The 19,157-nt window shown below is 51.8% G+C and overlaps 1 protein-coding gene across 1 annotated transcript in view; it reads right to left on the bottom strand.

Annotated features, from left to right (window-relative positions):
* Nucleotides 1-1,527: 1,527 nt before the first annotated feature.
* Blk (BLK proto-oncogene, Src family tyrosine kinase) overlaps nt 1,528-19,157 on the bottom strand; it is a 46,620-nt gene continuing 28,990 nt past the window's right edge. The window contains exons 2-13 of the mRNA XM_050152373.1: nt 18,942-19,050; nt 17,582-17,633; nt 15,893-15,986; nt 14,995-15,093; nt 13,720-13,823; nt 10,454-10,600; nt 9,950-10,102; nt 8,862-9,041; nt 7,735-7,811; nt 4,778-4,928; nt 2,737-2,868; nt 1,528-1,861 (exon numbers count right to left, since the gene is read on the bottom strand). Of these exons, the coding sequence (XP_050008330.1) occupies nt 1,656-1,861; nt 2,737-2,868; nt 4,778-4,928; nt 7,735-7,811; nt 8,862-9,041; nt 9,950-10,102; nt 10,454-10,600; nt 13,720-13,823; nt 14,995-15,093; nt 15,893-15,986; nt 17,582-17,633; nt 18,942-19,049 (1,503 nt within the window). The 5' untranslated portion in view covers nt 19,050 and the 3' untranslated portion in view covers nt 1,528-1,655. The remainder of the gene's footprint in view (nt 1,862-2,736; nt 2,869-4,777; nt 4,929-7,734; nt 7,812-8,861; nt 9,042-9,949; nt 10,103-10,453; nt 10,601-13,719; nt 13,824-14,994; nt 15,094-15,892; nt 15,987-17,581; nt 17,634-18,941; nt 19,051-19,157) is intronic.

Raw genomic sequence — 19,157 nt, 5'->3', positions numbered from 1 at the left:
TTCCCCCCCCCCCCCCCCCCCCCGTCACCTTCAGGTTGGGTGTGGAAGGCTCTTTTGTCCTGTGTAAATTTGTGAACAAGAACACACGGGAACCTTCTTTAAATTTGCGGGGAAAGTGTGCCCCCTTGTGGAGAGAACTCTTCCCGGGCTATAAAGGGCTCCAGTCTCACCTGACCCAGGGAAGGAGAAAGACTTCTGCTTTGCCTAAGTGAGCCAGCCTTTGAGTGACCTCTGCACCAGAGCCAAGGGGCGTTCACCTGGAGCCAGAACTCCTGAGAAGTAATGTGTCCCAACAGCCCACTCTGCTCAGCGGCCCACATCTGGATCCTGGGCGGTCATTAGTGCCAGCTGGAGATATTTAACTATGAAGCCACAGGCCACGGAGCAGGCTTAATGTGAACGCTGGCTCTGCACACATAAGGGCTTGAGTTTGAATCCCCAGTGACCATGTAAAATGCCGAACACCATTGTGGGGTGCCTGTAACCTCGAGAGCAGGGAGGCTTAAGGCAGAGGAGATACCGGGAGACGCCTAGGTCAGGAAGACTTCTCTTTTTAATTTGGGCTTGATGGATTCGTGTCCTTGTGCTTCTGTGGAACACAGAGTGTAGCGTGTGAGCCCCGATGTAAAGTGTGTCAGTATCAGCCCCTCAGGAGGAGTAAGTGTGCTCGCTATTGCGAGATGTTAATAACTTTTAAAGGGCTGAGGGTTTATGGTTATGGTTTATGGAGAACGGACTCTTTCTACAGACTTAAATTGCCGCCCCTCCCCTATATAAACAAAACAGAATATATGGGAGACAGAAAAACAGTGAGAGAGTCGCCACGCTTAGAGGAATTCCCCACCCCATCTCAGGTTTTCTGTCCCTGTTCCGGGGAAACTCAGAGCACAAGGTACTTGGCTTCTATGGAGCCCAGGAATTCCAAACCCAGGGTTTGTGGGGTCATACCGCCACCTGCTGGCCAGAACAGACATTGTCGGTTGTGTCTAGTGTTTTTTTTTGCCGGAAATTGGATGGAAGATGGCGCTCAGGGGGCTCCCCAACTCCTACACACACTTCGTGTGTCATATCTGATTGTGTCACCAGTAAAGACCTGGAAAGATGTAAAACTCTCGAGTTTATTATAGACAAGTCCCAAAGTGCGGGGGCACAGCCAGGCCAGGGCTACTTGGAGGACTGGCCCGTGGTTCCGGAGCAGCAGACAGGGAGGCACGTGCTATTGAGGCTCTGAAGCCCAGAGAAGCAGGAACTCTGGTGCCTGCCATCAGCCACCCTCTGGGTTACGACAGCCTTACACATTGTCCACCACTTACAGTTCATACTGAGCTCTCAGCCCCTCCTGGGCCTGAACACAATTGCAGATAAGTTCTAATACAATCTTTTCTTGTTTTACATGTAAGGAATAGGAGACACAGAGTGGCTAGCTAACATGTCCAAAGGCACACGGCCAGTGAAGGGTGAACCAGGGATCTGCCTTCAGAGTCCACGCCCGACCATGAAGTCTCCTGGTTCCCTCACTTGAGAAGTAGGTAAGCCATTCCATCCTGACTTTACAACCTGTCTGGTCTAGCAGAGGAGCCAGGTGTGAACAATTAACCCGAAGTAAGTGTCTAGCAGGAGGCTCAGGCAGGGAGCCCTGCAGAGCCCGTGGGTGGCTAGGGCTGCAGCTCATACTGGCCCTCCGTGGCTGTGTAGAAGTCCTCCAGCACTGACTGCAGGAACTCAAAGGTGGGTCGCTCCTCAGGCCGGCCTCGCCAGCACTCGGTGATGATGTCACTGTACAGCTCTGGCGGACACGTCTCTGGGCACGGCATGCGATAGCCTTGCTCCAGGCTGCGGATGACCTCGGGGTTACTCATTCCTGCAGGAGGGCAGACAGGGTGCTTCAGGGCAGATACTCCAGGGGTGCAGTCGCTGGCTCTGGGGGCAGTAGACCAGGACTAGATGGGAGAGAGCAGGCTCTGACACGCTATGGCCACTCTAACCCTAGAAGGTCACATAGGTGTGGGGGTTGTACCACTTTGTTTTGTTTTGTTTTTGTTTTTAAAGACAGGGTTTTCTTGCGTAATCCAGGCTAGCCTTGAACTCAAGAGCTTTGTCTCGGTCTCCCAAGTGCTGGCATCACAAGCTTGAGCCATTACATCTGGCTCTGGGGTCATCCAATTTTTCCCCTAATCCTTCTCTCTCTCTCTCTCTCTCTCTCTCTCTCTCTCTCTCTCTCTCTCTCTCTCTCTGTGTGTGTGTGTGTGTGTGTCACACCCTTGAGCCATCTCCTCAGCCCTGGTGACATATTTAAGGATGTCTTTTGCTTTCCACTGTTTGGAGAAGAGTTGAGAAGGAACTGTAGGGTTTCCGGTGATCATAGGCAGCTTCTTCTGGATGTGACCTACGTAAGTATTCACCGAAGATGGACACTGTGGAAAAACCCACCTGCAGCTGCTGCCTGGACCCTCATAGGCAGGAGCCCAGTTCCTCATGTCAGGATATGACTCTGGAGATCCCACCCTCAGGGACAAGGTGAAGCTGACAATCTTGTCCTCTACCTACAAGCTGTCCCCTAACACTACGATTTCTCCTGGAGATCCATGTGAGCTCTGTGGGAGGAGAGGATGAAGCCCTGTGGCCCTGTGACAGGACCTGCCCCCACCAATGTGTGGTACCTATAGGCACTGAGCCTGGGGAGCCACCACCAGGATGCTCCAGGAGGATGGCGAGACGTCCAGGGACAGAACCTACCTGGGTAGGGAACACGCCCATACGTGATGATCTCCATCAGCAGGACTCCGAAGGACCATACATCAGCCTTGATGGTGAACACCCCGAAGTGGATGGCCTCTGGGGCAGTCCACTTGATGGGGAACTTGGCCCCTGCCAGGAAAGTGCATTAGCTCCAGGGACTGCCAGCTCTCCACCCTCATCCAACGGCAACCCATCGTTGCGGGATATCTGTACCCGGTGTGAAAATGTGTGGTTTGGCGTAATAAAGAACTGAACAACCAATGGTTAGGCAGCAGGTGTAGGTGGGACTGCCAGGCAGAAAGAGGAAGTAGGAGGAGATAATTGAGGTCCAGAGGAGATACTAATGAGACATGGAGGAAGTTGGACATACAGAGTGAAAGAAAGGTAAGAAGCCACATGGTAAAGTGTATATTAATAAAAGCGGGTTAATTTAAGTTATAAGAGCTAACGGGACAAGACGAAGCTAAGGCCGAGCTTTCATAAGTTCATAAGCCTCCGTGTCATTGTGAGCTGGCGACTCAAAGAAAAATCAGTTACATCCAGCCCCGTCCTACCTGTCCCCGCTGGGGGTCTTTCAGGGTGTGGACATTGGATACACAAGGATATGGGAAGATACAGTTGTTTGCCACAACCTTAGGTGATGGGGAAACTCAACCAATTACATCTGGTTAGGGTGTGGCCGCCTAGAGTCAGAGGTAGAAAAACCTGGGTAGGTAGGTGCGAGCGCTCTATGCTGTGCTCGCCAGACCATTTCGGATTTCGGACCTCCCACTCTGGTAGAGTGAATTCCCCCCCCCTTTCAATTATTAAAAATATAACTGTTGTTCTTGAGCTGGTCTGGTTATTTATCATACCTACCGAATACGTCAACACTTAGGTGTTCTTAAAACGTGTCTACCCTCGGGGTCACTAACACATGCTTCTATCTGGCGTCCTGTTTGGTTTCGTTTTGGGTTTTGGAGATAGGGTCTTGTGTACCCCAGACTGGCCTCAATCTTGATGGAGCCAAGGATAATCTTAAACTCCTGATCCTCCTGCCACCACCTTCTGAGAGCTGGGATTACAGCTATGCCCCACCATGCCCTGTTTGTGTTGGATATGGACCCAAGGGCTTTGTGCATGTCGGGGAAGCTCTCTGATAACCAAGCTATGTCTCCAGCCCTGTGCATGTCCATCTGGGATGGAAGGATCCTTTCCTATCTCATAGTGGTAGGGACCATGGCAAGGAAGAGCCATTTTAACCACTATGCCTCAGCCGGTCCTTTCCTGCAAAAGGAAACCCTGGCACACAGACGCACCTCTGAGGGCCACTGTGTGGGGGGCTGCAAAGCCCACAGCCGGTACCTCAGGCTTAACACTGTTTTCTCAGTCCCAGGCACCAGCCTGAAGTTCCCTGAGGAGAGGAACGGATCCCCAAGTCTTGGCTATCCTCCTGAATCCACTGCTTAGCGCACATTCAGCTGATACTGCTTGCTTGCTCAGCGCACTGGAGTCTCCGGGCAAAGTCAATTTTCCTCATTCATATTAACAGGGCAGAGCACTCTGTAGTGCCCCTTACTCGGGTACCAGAGTCGGATGCTTTAGGTTTAGTTTGAGCCTTGTTTTCCAAGTTGTGCTCCATGACATCCTCCTTCCACAGGAGGTTGATAGGAACTGGGTGGGAAAAAAAAATATTCTCTCAACTCAGTCGGGGGATCAGCAGGTGAAAGACGCGGGAATTAGGCGCCATTGCAGGATTCCTCAGACCCTTTGCTAGATCCAAGTGCGCTGCAGTCTCCAGGAGATATTCAGCATTCTAAGGCCATTCTGAATGAGGAGTCCCAAGGTGCTCCTATACCTGAGGTGCTTCTCTGTCCCACCCCCTCTTCTAGCCAGGGAAAGGAAGTGCTGAACGAGCTGGGACAAGGCCAGCATCATGGCAAACGCAAGGCCCATAGGTCTCCCAACTCATCTCCCAGACCAAGGAGGCATTCGAGGGGGCCCCAGGGAATTGAGAAGTTTACAGGTTGAGGGGGGAAGGAAGGGGGAGTCTGCTCACCCTCTTGGGCAGTGTATTCACTGTCGATGATCCTGGCCAAGCCGAAGTCCGCGATTTTGCAACACAAGGTCTCAGATACCAGGATGTTGGCTGCCCGCAGGTCACGGTGGATGGAGTTCATGCGCTCTATGTAAGCCATCCCTTCTGCGATCTGAGGGAACGGGTCACATGGTGAAGGGCAGTAAGAACGGAGCCCTCCAGCCTGGAAGTGGGGCCAGCCTCACATCCCCTGCCAGGTAATGAGGGGAAGCACCCACCCCTCCCCATGAGACCAATGAACAGGGTGTACAGGGTTAGCAGGGAAGGTCAGGACTGCTCCCTCAGAGGACATTTCTCTCAGAGGAGCCAATTATGCCTTGGGATCACTAATGTCCGACAGGCTGTGTCACTTCCTTGGTGTGTGTGGGGGTCACAGTCTTGATGTGGGAGGTCCCCCCTGTGTGCTGTGATTACCATTAATGAATAAAGAATAAAGAAGCTGCAAGGCAGAACTTAGGTAGTCAGGGAAAGCTAGGCTGAATGCTGGGAAAAAGAAGGGCGGAGTCAGAGAGAAGCCATGAAGCCACCACCAGAGTCAGACATGCCGAAACTTTGCTGGTAAGCCCCTGCCATATGGCAACACACAGATTAATAGAAGTGGGTTAAATTAATATAAGAGTTAGCCAATAAGGAGGCAGAGCTAATGGGCCAAGCAGCGATTTAATTAACACAGTTTCTGTGTGGTTATTTCCAGTCTAAGATAGCCAGGCGGCAGGGAAGAACAAGCGGCCTCCTCCAACACAGCCTGGCCTGCAACATTAGAGGTCATCTCAGGATGCAGAGTTAGGGCCAGTGTCCAGTGAGCTGACTGCAGCTGAGGCCCTGGGCCTGTCCCTGCCCCGAGTGATCCCTTGTGGGGGAAGGGTGGAATCCAGGGGAGCAGAGGTTCTCATGGAAGAGGAACCGTGTCGGTTGTCTGTCCCCATCACCTGCACCAAGTCATTCAGTCTTTAGCCACTCACTGATGGATGGGTGAAGCGACCTCAGCTCTCATCTGTCCCTGCAGGCTGTCAGCCTCTGATGGGAACCTACTTGCCCAGGAACTCAGGTACACACACTCGTAGCTTCTCTCCTACCGAGTCACACCCCAATCCCTGGTTCCACGGCTCCTGTTTCCGCGTGCCCACCTTCATGTGTGAGTCCTCTCCTTTGCTCCTTCACTCCCTTGGGAAACCAGTCAGTATGTGTTTGCTAGGGCGAGGCTGTGAGGGGTGGAGAACCCGAGCCTACAGTTTCTACCGGGGCAGCTCCGGTGGTGCTCACATTCTTATGCAACATGTATTGGTCAGCGTTAGAAAAAAGAAACTACGTGAACGTAGAAGACAGTGGGCCCGACGGCTCTGTGGAAAAGAAGCTACCGGGGCGAGAGCCTGGGCTTTCTAGCAGCTCTCTTCGCCGCTGTTTTGTAACCGAGGACACAAAAAGACTTGTTTATCCATTGATGAGCAATGAACGGTCCAAGAGCAGAGCCCATAACATCCCTTGTCCAGGAAAGCCTTGGTGGACATGACCCCTGACAAGGACGGCGGGTCCTGGGCACTGGCTGGGAATCTGTGGACAGGAAGAGTCCAAGACAATCCGCACAGAATAGATAGGTATGATAGGGAATTGGGCAGGCACTGTCCTTGTGACTGCAGAGGCCACAGGGAGAGGACCCAGTTTTTCCTTGGGGCGAGGGTCTTTGTGCGGTGGAGTGAAAATAGAGTGGGCAAGGAAAGATAAGGAAACGGGATGACGGGATCCTGAGCATCAAGCCCCTTCCTCAAAGCCAGGGGCCGGGGTGAACTTTCTGCACCCACCCTACCAGCTGCCTCAGCAGGTCTCTGCTACCCCAGTGGAAAAAAGACAGTGTGACCTCAGTTCCTGAGTTTGATACCAGCTGCAGATAATGTGGGACAGTGGAGGAAGTTAAAGTGGGCAAGCGGGCAAGTGGGTTAAAGTGTGGGCAGGAAGGTTCCCCTTCTCAGCTCTGTAAGGTGTTGGCAGTGCGTCTCACACACTGACCACAGACCACAGCTTTCTTGCTGAGAGTTCCAGTTTTGACAGCTGCACTCAGAGCCACCAGATGTGTCTTCCTGCCAGTTAGAGCCCCTCAGCTAGAATCCATCCCCAGGAGAGAAAGATACCGCCCCACCTTGATTCTGCTCTTGCCTCACCAAAGTTGGAGACATCTATACATGGACCCAGAGAGAACCAAAGGCCAGTTCAGGACAGCTGAGGTCTGGAAGTCTCTGATGATGATAGACGTGTGTGTGTGTATGTGTGTGTGTGTGTGTGCACGCACACGCGTGTCTAGAAAATTATATCCCTTGTACTCTGAGTGGCTCATGCCTACCCATCAGGCTAGGCCAGTTCCAGGGCTGCACCAAGATTTACTGGTCCTGGAACAAGACAGGTATGTTGAAGAACTAAGACAGAGCAAAGTGTACCTGCCTACTACTAAACAGAATTCTTGCCTCTTCCCTCACTTTCCAACACCCATTGCCCTCTCTACCTTCCTAAGAGAACAATCTTATCCCATCATGGCTGCCCAGAATTAGAACTACATTTCCCAGACTCCCTTGCAGCCAAGTGGGTCATGGAGGCAAGTGGAGAGGGGAGGACATGCAAAAGCAAATGTAATGGGAATGTCCCTAGAGTGAAGAAGATGGGATTTTATCCTCATCCCCTTCTTGCTGGCCAAGAGGCAGGTAGTAAAGCCAGCAACCACTGGGCATAGTAAGATGTCATTCCACGCTAAGGTTCTGTGACCAGCGGAAGACACCAGGGGGCAGAGCCTCTCACCTGTCCACCTCTAGGTACTTATGCATTTAGTACTTCAGGCTTTCTGTCCTTCACAGCCTCTCACCGGGGGATTCAAAGCCTGGGGGAGGAGGGGGTCATCCCTCCAGGCCTCTTCTGCTTCATAGCACACCAACCTGGGCTGACATGTCGATCAGCCTGGGAAGGGACAATCTGCTGCCTTCATCTGTCTTCAGAAAATCCAGCAAGCATCCTAGGAAAAGAGAGACAGTAACTGCACAGTGGTAGACCCTGGCTTTGCTCTCCTGGTCCGTGGAGGGTCTGCCTATGGCTGAGGAGCCTCCTACTTCACAGAAACACTCAGCCCCAGACTTCCAAAAGTAAGTTCTCAGTCAAGTTTAGGGACGTGCCTGGGGTCTCTTGGGGCAGCAGAGCTGGGCCTAAGGTTAGTGTTCTTTTCCAGCATGATGTTCCGGGTATCTTTCTTGGTCCACTTTCCTCCTGAGGGAGGTGTCCCGGGAGGGAAGTGTTAACAAGAAGACACCAGAAGGGAGAGCTGGGGCAGGCTTAAAAAAAGGCGGGTCCTTCACCAAGTCCACCAAGCCAGGTAGGTGCTCTTGAAAATTCAGCCAGGAGGCAAGTACCCAGCACAGCCTGTGATGCCGACTCCCTTGGTGGCAATGATTATAGTTAGCATAGTCACATTAAGGACCTGCAGGAAGTAAGGTGATATAAGGGCCACAGGAGTGGTGAGATCCCTTAGGTGGAAGGTAGACTCAGGTCTCATCCTTGGCCAGCTGTCCCCTGGGGAGACACTGCAGAAGCTGCCAGGCCCCATACAGAGGCTGCCAAGTACCATTTCCCTTGTCACTCATACTGTGAAATGTTCATAGTTTGCCAGAGTTCCCATAACCAGGAAGTGGAACTGGGTTATTCGATCCACCTTTGGATGCCCAGCCTACGGCTCTTCCTACTGTGCAAGGCTCTGTGCATCATAGCAGGGATCAAAGCATGATGTGTGTGTCCCAGAAACAAACAAACCAAGGTCTGGAAACATAGGGCATGCTCTAGGAGTGGAAAACACATTCCAGAAACAAAACCCATGCTCTGGAAGGCTGAGCTTCCCCTGAGCTGAGAACATGGCTCTGGGAAAATGAATCTACCTTGTTTCTCAGCCTCCCTTCTCATAAGATTAAGCTTACAGATCCCCATAGGAACCCCCAGGCCAGCCAAACCCGCCACCATGCCCCAATCTTGTTTTTGCCTTCTAAGGCCTGTCCTGTAGAGAGGGGAGGGGTCCCACCTCTGGCCATGTACTCAGTGACGATGTAGATGGGCTCTCTGGTGACCACGGCGTAGAGACGGACCAGCCTCTCATGCTGAAGGCTTTTCATCACGTTGGCCTCGCCGAGGAACGCTTCTGGAGACATGGTCCCCTCCTTCAGAGTCTTGACGGCCACCTTCACATTGTTTTTGTAATAACCTGACAGGGCAGGAGAATGAAGGAGCCACTCAGACGTTGAAGAAAACCCTTCACCACAGATTCAAGCCCTACTCTTGGTGGGCCCAAGGTCCAAGTGGGAACACGCAGTCCCTGAGGGAGATGATGGGAGTGCATGTCTTGTGTAAAATGCCACTTGTTTCTGCAAGCCCAATGGTGGAGCCTCAGGCTGTGGTGGGGTTCACACAGTCTGAGGGAAAGGGATGACACCCACTAAAGGGTGTAAGTTAATAGCCGGGACTTGCGCTTTCCAGGGTCATGAGCCCTGTGAAGACCAGGTCTGCAGCTCCAGCCACAGGTGTCTCAGTTCTGGGTGTGAGATTCTGGGAGGCATCAGAATGGGGCTTTGAACTTGTGCCCCAGAGACATGGACCAGAGCAGAATAAGACAAAGGGCTGTATGTTCTGTTTGGATAGCGCTGTAAGTTAGCAGCAGGCAGCAGCTCTGATGGAACGGAGTGAGCGCTGGGGCAAGCGTGGCTTCTGGTTATACAGAGCTCCGAGCCCCTGCCTCCTGGCTCTTGGCTCCCAGTGCCTGATGGACGGCTTCTGCTTGGACATTTGGAGTTAAGAGGACCTGACAAAATGGTCGAGTACACGTAAGCCAGACGCAAAGCTAGCAGCCAATTGGGAATGAAAGAGGAACTGGCTTAAATTCAGGAAGTCCTGGATTTGATTCTCTTCTGTTGCAAAGAAGATAGAGCAACAATGTGAATCCCTTGGCATCGGGGCCTTATTAGCTCATCTGTAAAGGTCCACAGCTATGTGTCTGCCCCTCACAGGCACCTCAGGGAAGGGGGTGCACTGCTCATATGGAGCCACCTGCCCCCATGGCCACTTCAGGCTCAGAACAAAGAGTAGAGAGAGGGAACCTGGGATGCCACCACTCACCCATCCAGACTTCTCCAAACTGCCCAGACCCAAGTTTCCGGACCAGCTTGAGAGACTGCCTGGGGATTTCCCATTCATCCTGTGCCCAGGGGTTCTTCGGGGCTGGGCTCACACAGGGCAGGGTCAACTTCTGGCACAAACCATCCCCCTTGTCTGTCGCAGGGAAGAAAAGAGAAGCTAGAGACCGTCAGAGCAGACTTCCCTTAGGGACCACACTGTCCCCCAGCTCTGTCCTTTGTCTCTTTCTTCCCACTGTGGCAGGCAGGACATGGTGTCTGGAACCTGCCCTCTCTGAGACTGCAGGCCCTTGGTTACTTTCCAAGTAGCCCCATGCCGAGCATTAGGCCACTCGCTGACTTTGAATCCTTAAGCTGAAACTTGGCAGTTCCTTAAGGCTGGCTCGGCAAACCCCCCCCCGGCCCCCAGTTGACTCACACAGTGTAGGATCCTACAATAGAGAACCCGAGAGTTCCTCTGGGACCCTCCTGCCCCGACACCTCTTACTGGAATAGTGCTGCACCAGGGCCTGGAGGGTGGGGAAGGTGACCCGAGGAGAGATGTAATAGCCACCGTCGTCCAGGGAGCGGATCTTATAGTGCTTGACCACCTCCCCCTGGGTGGTGACATCCTTCACAGACAGGGAAAAGGCACCTAGAGGGTTAATAGACACGTGAGAAGTGAGGCGGGAATGTAAAACCCAGGACTCCTGTGAGCTGAATAAGGTACCCCCAATTCTGTTCTCAGCCATTTCAGGGCAATCCCCCTTTCCCTTTGGTCTAGCTCCATTCTTCCACAACACTTCCTATTTGGATGTCTGACCCAGACTTTCCCTCGAGTCCCCAAACTGCAGGGAATCAGGAACTCTGGGGCAGACAGGACCGTTTCTCAGCTATACACGGGTCCTCTATTGGAGTGCCTGAGATACGGAGGGTTGCCAGGGGACCCTTTAGTATCTTTGACTCGTGGGCTGATGACTTCCCCAGAGAAACGGCCAGTCGGGCTCTTTAGTTCCATGCTCTTCCCAGAAACATGATGAGCTATTTCGCAGAGGTTACGGCCACAGATTCTCCCATTTTCAAACTCTTTCTTTGTGAGATATAGAGACGCTGACAAGAGGTTACTCTGAAAGTTAACAGCCGGCTTGGGGTTCGGGGTGCCCCCACTTTCCCTGTGGGTGCACCTTTGAGACGCAGTCCCACCCTTCGCCACAAGGGGTCAGGCCAGGACACTTCGCTGCATGAGGCCCTTGATACGGGTCCAGGCTGATAGCGTTGGGTGCTCTCGTGTCTCAAGCTTCTTCCCTGCTTGTGTCTTTTCTTGGCCTATGTGTTCCTCACAACATCCTTGCAAAAGAATGCCAAGAAGCCGCACTCCCGTCCAACACACCTTAAGGCTGCCGCATCCCTTGTCCCGGACCTTGGCCCTAGATCGGATACTGCAGACTTCCTCACTCCAACCTGCTCTCGTAAACCAAGCCTTTGTCTCTAGGGGCCCAGAGTGGGCACTATTGAGTTCAGCGATCTCACACCAGCGCAGTGAGGTCAAGAGCTTTTCCCGCTGGGATGCTGCACCTGTATAAATGCCAAAGCATTTCTTTCTTTCCTTCACTAGATGTAGCTCCTGAAACTTGAAGCCATCCAAGGTCCTGCCTACCTTATAGAAACTGGGTAGTCTTAAAAGGCACCCCAATACTGCCAGCTCCACGTTGATGGGACCTCCTGTCTTTGGGGAGTGGCTGGGCTGCCTGGGGCATATGGAGAAATACGAATTTGCTTTTAGTTTTTTTACGAAGCAGGGTTTCTCTGTGTTGCCCTGGCTGTCCTGAAATTCACTCTATAGACCAGGCTGGCCTCGAACTCACAAAGACCCATCTGCCTTTGCTTCCCAAGTGCTGAGTTACAGTCATCCTCACTCTCCATCACCCTCTCTCCTCTCCTGCCCTCCCCACTGAACCTTTTCCTCTCAAATTCCTTACCACTGAGGAGTCTGTCTACCTCTCAGCCAGGACGTCAGTAGCTCCTCACACAGAAACCAATAACCAACTGCTTGAGGGGCATCCCAAGGTTCGCACGGGGCTTCTGAGGCAGCTTCTCGCTTAGCTTGAAATAAAGGCCATGGCTTTGCCATGCATTGTGGGATTCTGCTTTGGAATTATGGGGAGCATGCATGTGCTAACGGAGAGTCCCACAGTGTTAAGTGAAAAAACAACCGCAGTAGAACGGCCCTGTGGGAAGCTACCAGGGACCTAAAGCTAACCAAAGAGTTAACCAGCAGAAGAATGGACTCTAGATAAACCAATCACCTCTCAGGGAAGAGGCCAGTGGAGGAGCGAGGGGCTCTTCTACATCTAGAATGTTTTGCCTTCTGGCTGTGGTTACATGGGGGTTTATTTATTGCTCTGTATAATTTATAATTGCTCACAGTTTTGCATACATTGTACATGCTTCCTATTTTTATAATAAGAAGGACATTAAGGATCTGGGGCGCAGTTCAGTTGGTAGAGGGATTGACTAGTGTTTGAGTCCCAGAACCACAGAAACAAGTGAGGCCTTTTCTCCAAAACAAAACAAAAGACATTAGGAGGAATGTCAATTGGATGGACACATGCCTGTAATCCCAGCTCCCAGCAGAAGCAAGAGGAGAAATACAAGGTTAAGGTCAGCCTGTTCTACATAGCAAAACTCTCTCTAAAAAATAATAAATAAACAAGGAGAAGAATGTAGGAGAATATTATTTAGAAAATGGCAGACAGGAGGGAGGGAAGCAGAAGCAGTGGCCGGAGGCTCATTGCAGCATCTGACTCAGCCACACACAGATCTGAATCTCTGAGTCTTGGGTGTTGGCTCCGATTTTTTTTTTTAGACCGGATTTCTCTATGTAACAGTCCTGGCTGTCCTGGAACTCGTTTTGTAGACCAGACTGGCCTCACATTCACAAAGATCTACCAGCCTCTGTTTCCCAAGTGCTGGAATTAAAGGCCTGAACCACCATACCTGACAGCTTCTAATCCACCAGTCACTGCCCCATCTACTCCGAGACACAGGCCACCTGCCAACCTCCTAAGACCTGTCAGCCTCTGCCTGAGATGGTTTTTCTTTTTTTTTAAATTAATTAATTTATTTATTTATTAAAGATTTCTGTCTCCTCCCCGCCACTACCTCCCATTTCCCTCCCCCAATTGACTCCCCATCTCTCATCACCCTGAAGAGCAGTCAGGGTTCCCTGCCCTGTGGGGAGTCCAAGGACCTCCCACCTCCATCCAGGTCTAGTAAGGTGAACATCCAGACAGCCTAGGCTCCCACAAAGCCAGTACGTGCAGTAGGATCAAAACCCAGTGCCATTGTTCTTGAGTTCTCAGGAGTCTTCATTGTCCACTATGTTCAGCGAGTCCCGTTTTATCCCATGCTTATTCAGACCCAGACCTGCTGGCCTTGCCTGAGATGTTTTTTAAAGATCCTCTGAGCTTCTTGAGTCTTTGATTTCAAAGTGTATCGGGGACTGGAAGCTATGTGGTACTTCCTCAGCCCCCACCTGCCTCCCTTAGCTATGACCACGGAGGCACAGGGCTTTTTACTGCCCCGCCATCCAGATCCCAAGGGTATCAGTCTCGGGGCCAGGAAAACAGCAGGTGTGGACAGCCTCAAAGCCAACCCCCAGGCAGGGACACAGGACAGAAGGCACCGGGAATGCCTCCCACTCCAGATGGAGGCCTCAATGGGGGCTTCCCAGGATCCCACACAGCAAGAGGGATGGTGAGGCCCCAGACTCGCCTTTATTGCTCTCACTCTCTCTGATGAGGAAGGCGCCAGTCTTGTTCATTGGAGCCAGCAGCTGCCTCTCAGCATCCTTCCTGCTGATAGTCCTGAAGAACCATCTGGAAAACAGCAACAGTGGGTGTGCCTCAGAGTTGGGGATACCCCCAAGTCTATCCTGAGATGCTCCTCACATCTTGTTAAGTTAGATGCCCCAAAGTCCCTGCAACCCCGTTCCATCCCATCTCCCAACAACTTCTAAGCTCATGCTTTCCCTGATGAAATGAGAGCATGGGTTACATGACCTCTATTGGTCCCGAAAGCCCCTGGCAAAATCACACCCGATCCACTACCCTCCCCCTGGCACCAGATGTTGTCATGAGGTTGCCGTTGTCTTGCCATCTGAGTGAATAAAGGTACTGCCTGGGGCTTTCTGGGCCTGGATTCTTCCCAAGTCCTCTCTCTTCAGCACGGGGACGTTGGCACTTGTGGTTGGATGTAGAATACTCCTTATAGGCTCATATATGGTCCCCAGCGAGTGGTTCTATGTGGAAAGTTGTGGAACCTTTGGGATATGAGATCTAACTGGAGGTCATGGGGGTGTCACTTGAGGCAACAAGTCAGTTCAGCTTTCCTGCCAGAGCTCTGGCTACTTCCTGGCCCACCAAGATGTGAGAGGTCCCCAGTGGTACATTCCTGCCACCATGAATTCTACTTTGTCTTTTCCATCAGGATGAACTGCACTCTTTTAAACCGTGAACTAAAATAAATCCCCCATAAACCATATTTGTTTTAATAGTGACAAAAGACAAAACTAATACAACACGGTTCTGGAGAAAGACCCAGGGCTCATGGTGTGTGGGAAGGGAAGGAGGCAGTGTCGCCACTGTGAGGAGGTGTGTGTCCATGTCTCTGTGCCATGTGAGGGAGTAGGTCAGTGGCCGAGGGGGACCTTCCCCGTGTACGGAAGCTGGTGAGGAGAACGCTGAAGAAGTCCTCTGGGGATTCTCCCTGGAGGTGGTGGAGAGTGTTCACATAGAGCCTTGCTGTGGATCCTGGAGGGGATCCAGGCACTGGGGATAGTCTCACCCAGAGAAGCCAGGAAGCGAGTGTCCCTTCCTTCAGATGGGAAGACAGACTCCCTCAGTATCCCCCAGAGTGTTAGACAAGATCCAGAACCTCTGATTCCCAACCCCTCATCAACAGCCACTATCAGCTCTCCCTGGCCCTGCTATATTCAGAACGGCTAGAGCAGCCCTGACACCTCTGACTCCAGGCAATTTATCCACCTACTTTTCTACCTCCAGGGTCTCCACCGGGGCTACAAAGTTGCTGGGCACATAGCCTTCTCTTCCGGTGATGAGTGATCTGGCCAGCCACCAGTCTCCAGTGCTAGTGGGAAGAGGGGAGACAGAAATACGGCAGAGGCTCACCATAGATGTTTTGGGCAGCTCCCAACACCCCACAACACGTCCTATTCTGGTAGAAGACAGGATGGCAGAGATGGACAGACAGTATGGTGATCAAGAGGTGCTGTGTGAGTGGCCCATCCACTGTGCGGAGCATGTGATGGACAGAAGGGGTCACGGTGCAGAGGAAGAAGGGAAGATTTGTCTGGACAGCCTCACTGGCCCAGGGACCATATCCTTTTCTAAGCGTCCCCTGTCTTAACGGATGGGACGTGTCCAAAACTTATGGGATGAATTGGGACTGGTTAAAAAAACAAACCCAGGAAGGAGGGCTGTTGGGAAGAGAGGAACTGAAAACCTACGCAGGGTCAAAGGTCAGGGCACTCGTGGGTTCAGCTCAAACCTACTGCAGAACTTCAGGAACAAATCAGACCTTGGGGCTCCATGGTGTAGGCTTAAAGGGTGGAGGAAGGGAGAGAGGAAGGGGGAAAACAAACAGACCCTGGAGGGTGTCCTGAGAAAGGGCACAGGAATTAAGCTGACATAGAGTTACTATGTGGGGTCCAGAGATGTTTCTTGCTAGAGTTTAACAGCAGAACAGAAGGCTGGAATAGAATCAACCTGGTCAGAAGTGTGCGGCGGGAGGACAATGGCTCGAGCTTAAGGAAAAGCCAGGAGCCAGGAGAGGGGCGTGGCGATAGTGAAGACCCTCAAGGGATGCCCCAGGGACGTGGACAGTGGGGGACCCTGTGCTGACAGGGACAGCACTCTAGAAGTTTTACCTCCTCAAGACCTGGAGCTTCTCCCCCTTCAGCACCTGCAGGCCCCTGTCATTCACGGCCGCATAGTCAAACAGGGCCACCACAAAATGCTCCTCTGAAAACGACAAGGAAAAGATGGCTACCACCGGGTCTACAAGAGAGGCAGAGGTCTGGGGGACTGTGTGCTGCAAGCCCATCATCCAACTCCGAAGATGATTAGTGACAGGGAAGCCACGCGAGGCTACTCTTTGGCCAATCCAGGGGGAATTCTCAGGAACTGACACCCAGATCCATGTCCACTTTAGCAGTAGGCTAGCCCTCATTGCCTGGCTCATTTTCCTTTCAGACCTAATGCCTGGACAAAGATTTGAGCGGTGTCTACATGGAAGCAGCTGTTGCAAGCTCTCAGAGGGCCATAGGACCAAGCCTGGAGCCGGTAACTAGCAGACCCTGCACACACCTTGCCTTTGAAGCATCCTTTCCCAACCTTTATCCCAGAAGTCACGAGACCACTCTAGCCCTGTCCTCCCCGTGGTGTCTGTGCCCAGACCTTCCCAGTGGCTCTTGGCACCTGTCCTTCCTGGCTCTGCACCTCTCTTGGAGGGCTGTTCACATGCTGGAGGTCCTGAAGCAGCAGGAGGCTTGGGAGCACAGTGGACCACCTTTCAAATGATCACTGTTTGGCACCAGGGCTCCCTGAATACCTGGCAGAATCTCTTAGATAGCCTAACATTGTCCTGGATGAACGGATGGCCTTAGGTTGGGACCATTTTTGGTGGGAGCAGGTTTGGCATGAATGACAGGAGTTATTAAGTTATGGGATAAGTTGGGACTGGTTTAACAAAACAAACCCAGGAGGAGGGCTGCAGACAAGGGAGAAACCGAAAACCTACGCAGGGTCAAAGGTCAGGGCACTCCTGGGTTCAGTTCAAACCCACTGCGGAACTTTAGAACTTGCGATGTTAAGACTCAAACTTGTACCAAAGACTGTCAGTATTTCCTTCCCTTGAGTCTCTATTCTAAAGATGGGGTACCCCCTAATAGAAAGTGGAGGATCACTTTTCCTTTGAGAAAGATGGCGTCCTTAGCCAGGTAAGGGACACCAGATGACAACACTGATTAGTTCTAGCGCTTTGTTTATAAAGATAAAAAGTTGATCTCTCCCAGGACAGGAGAGGTGTGTTACCACTGTGACATCGTCCCCTGTCCCGGAATACAGTGGTCTGTGTGCTGCATGCTCCATGTTCTCTGTGGGTGAGTGAAGAGATGGCTGGTGTGGTGGCTGATGGGGATGCATGGAGGTTAGTTCTGATGAGACCCAGCCCAAGAGGAGGCTCATTCATTATGTGATCACCATAGTCCAGTCAGAGCAGAGTGGAATCTGGGATGAAGGAGGAAGCACACATGGCTAGAAGGTTTCCAGGGGAGACGGGACACAGACGGAAAGAGGGAGGCAAGGAGTTGTCCTCCACGTGGACCAGACCTCGTGCCGAGAGCAAAGGAGTCTGTGAGGTTGCATCTGTGAGCCAGGCCTCAACAGTTCCAGATCCACTCCCGTAACTCTTTCCTTTGGGCTCTTTCATAGCTTGCAGAGTGGTTTTTACACTCCCAGCTTCCCCTTCTCCTCTCCAGTCCTATGGGGCCCGCCCCAACTGCTCTGGTTCTAACACATGGTGTGTCCTGAGAGATGCTCTTGTGCCCCGTTCTTACCTTGATCTGGGTGCTGGTTAGGAGATGGAGGGCTGAGGTGGTTGAAGACAACCTTGGGCAGAAGTACACTGAGTTAGCGGGCAGTCTGCAGCAAAAGTAGACTAAATGACCAGTTGGCTAGATTACCTGTTGGGACCCACTCTGAGGAAGGAGGGGTGCCACCATACGGGGATGCTTAGATAAATTCTGTATACGCTCTTTGGAGCGCCCCTGTCCTCCCAGGCCACCTGCCATCCTTGCCTTGAACATATATGGAGATGCCACAGCTTCAAAGGGGAAAAAACTCTGTCTCCTCCGTTAAAATTCTGGCTCCACCATTAAAGAAGTTGCAGACAGGTATTTACTGGCTAAGAAAAATATCTTAAAATTGCATTTCCCTAAAACTCAATCAATGTTCTCTGGTGTCTAATCCAAGGGAAGACTTCCACACATCTGTGCCAGAACACAGCACAAGGGTATGCCTAGTGTAGTATTAGTCTCACATACAGCATTTTTCATCATGGGAATAGCCCTTATGATCCATGGCGGAACAATGAAATGAAGAGCTATATCTACCATGCCAGTGTGGTTAAATCTCACAAACACCATGCTGAACCCAGGGACTTTCATCCCCTTGGAACCGAAGCCCAAATAAGCTCTTCTTTGAGTTACCCCAGTCACCGCGGTTTATTACAGTAACAGAAATGTAGCTAAAGCAGCAACAATGAGACTGGCCTCAGCCTCCTGCTCCTGTGACTTGGCCGGGATGGACTGTATCCTAGAACCATGAACTCGGGGGGACAAGAGCTCAGGAGAGCTGATTCGAAGTATCTCTGGCAAGTGCAACAGTAAGGAATCATCATCTTTCTCAAATTAGTATGCATTATGCAGATTTAAAAAGTTACGTTCTAGGCGTCTACTGATTAGTATGTCACTTCAGGGAAATAACTTGACCTAAGTTTGAATTTAACCCATATTCTCATCCATCCATGCATCCATGCATCCATGCATCCATCCATCCATTCATCCATCATCACTCATTCATTCACTCACTCACTCACTCACTCACTCACTCACTCACTCACTCAATGTCTCACTGTGTGCAGAGTCTTGTGTGACACTTGGACCCAGCTAGAAGAGAGGCCAGGGCTCATCTATAAAAGGGAACCAGCAGTCTCTGCTCAGGTCTCTGCTAGAATTTTGGTACTGCCCACAATGACAGTCAGGGAAGGACATGGGTCCAGTCATGATTCCAATTGCCCCCAAACTAATAGGTTTGTGACCAAGCAGAAACTGAAATCAGTCATCTAGACGCCAGAGGGGCTGGTTCAGGGAGTACCTCGTACCGTAGACTCTCTCCTGGAAGGGGCTGATCACTTACCAGAGGTGGCAGGGGTGGGGGAGCCTTGCTCTGGGCGTGGACCTTCACGGGGCTCCAGCCCTTGCCCTTCTCACCGCCGACCTGCCTCTTGCTGCTCAGCAGCCCCATCCTGTAGGAGAACACGGCAGTGAACGAGAACCCAAGCCCCTGGCTCCCTGCATCCAACCTTTCAACCCCTTCTGGTTAGAAATACGTGACCGCGCAGCTCTCCACAGC

The sequence above is a fragment of the Alexandromys fortis genome, unplaced genomic scaffold, assembly GCF_014885135.2.
Source record: "Alexandromys fortis isolate MF-2015 unplaced genomic scaffold, M_Fortis_MF-2015_v1.1 scaffold_75, whole genome shotgun sequence".
Classification (NCBI taxonomy): Eukaryota; Metazoa; Chordata; class Mammalia; order Rodentia; family Cricetidae; genus Alexandromys; species Alexandromys fortis.
This window is presented reverse-complemented; position numbering and strand designations above follow the sequence as displayed.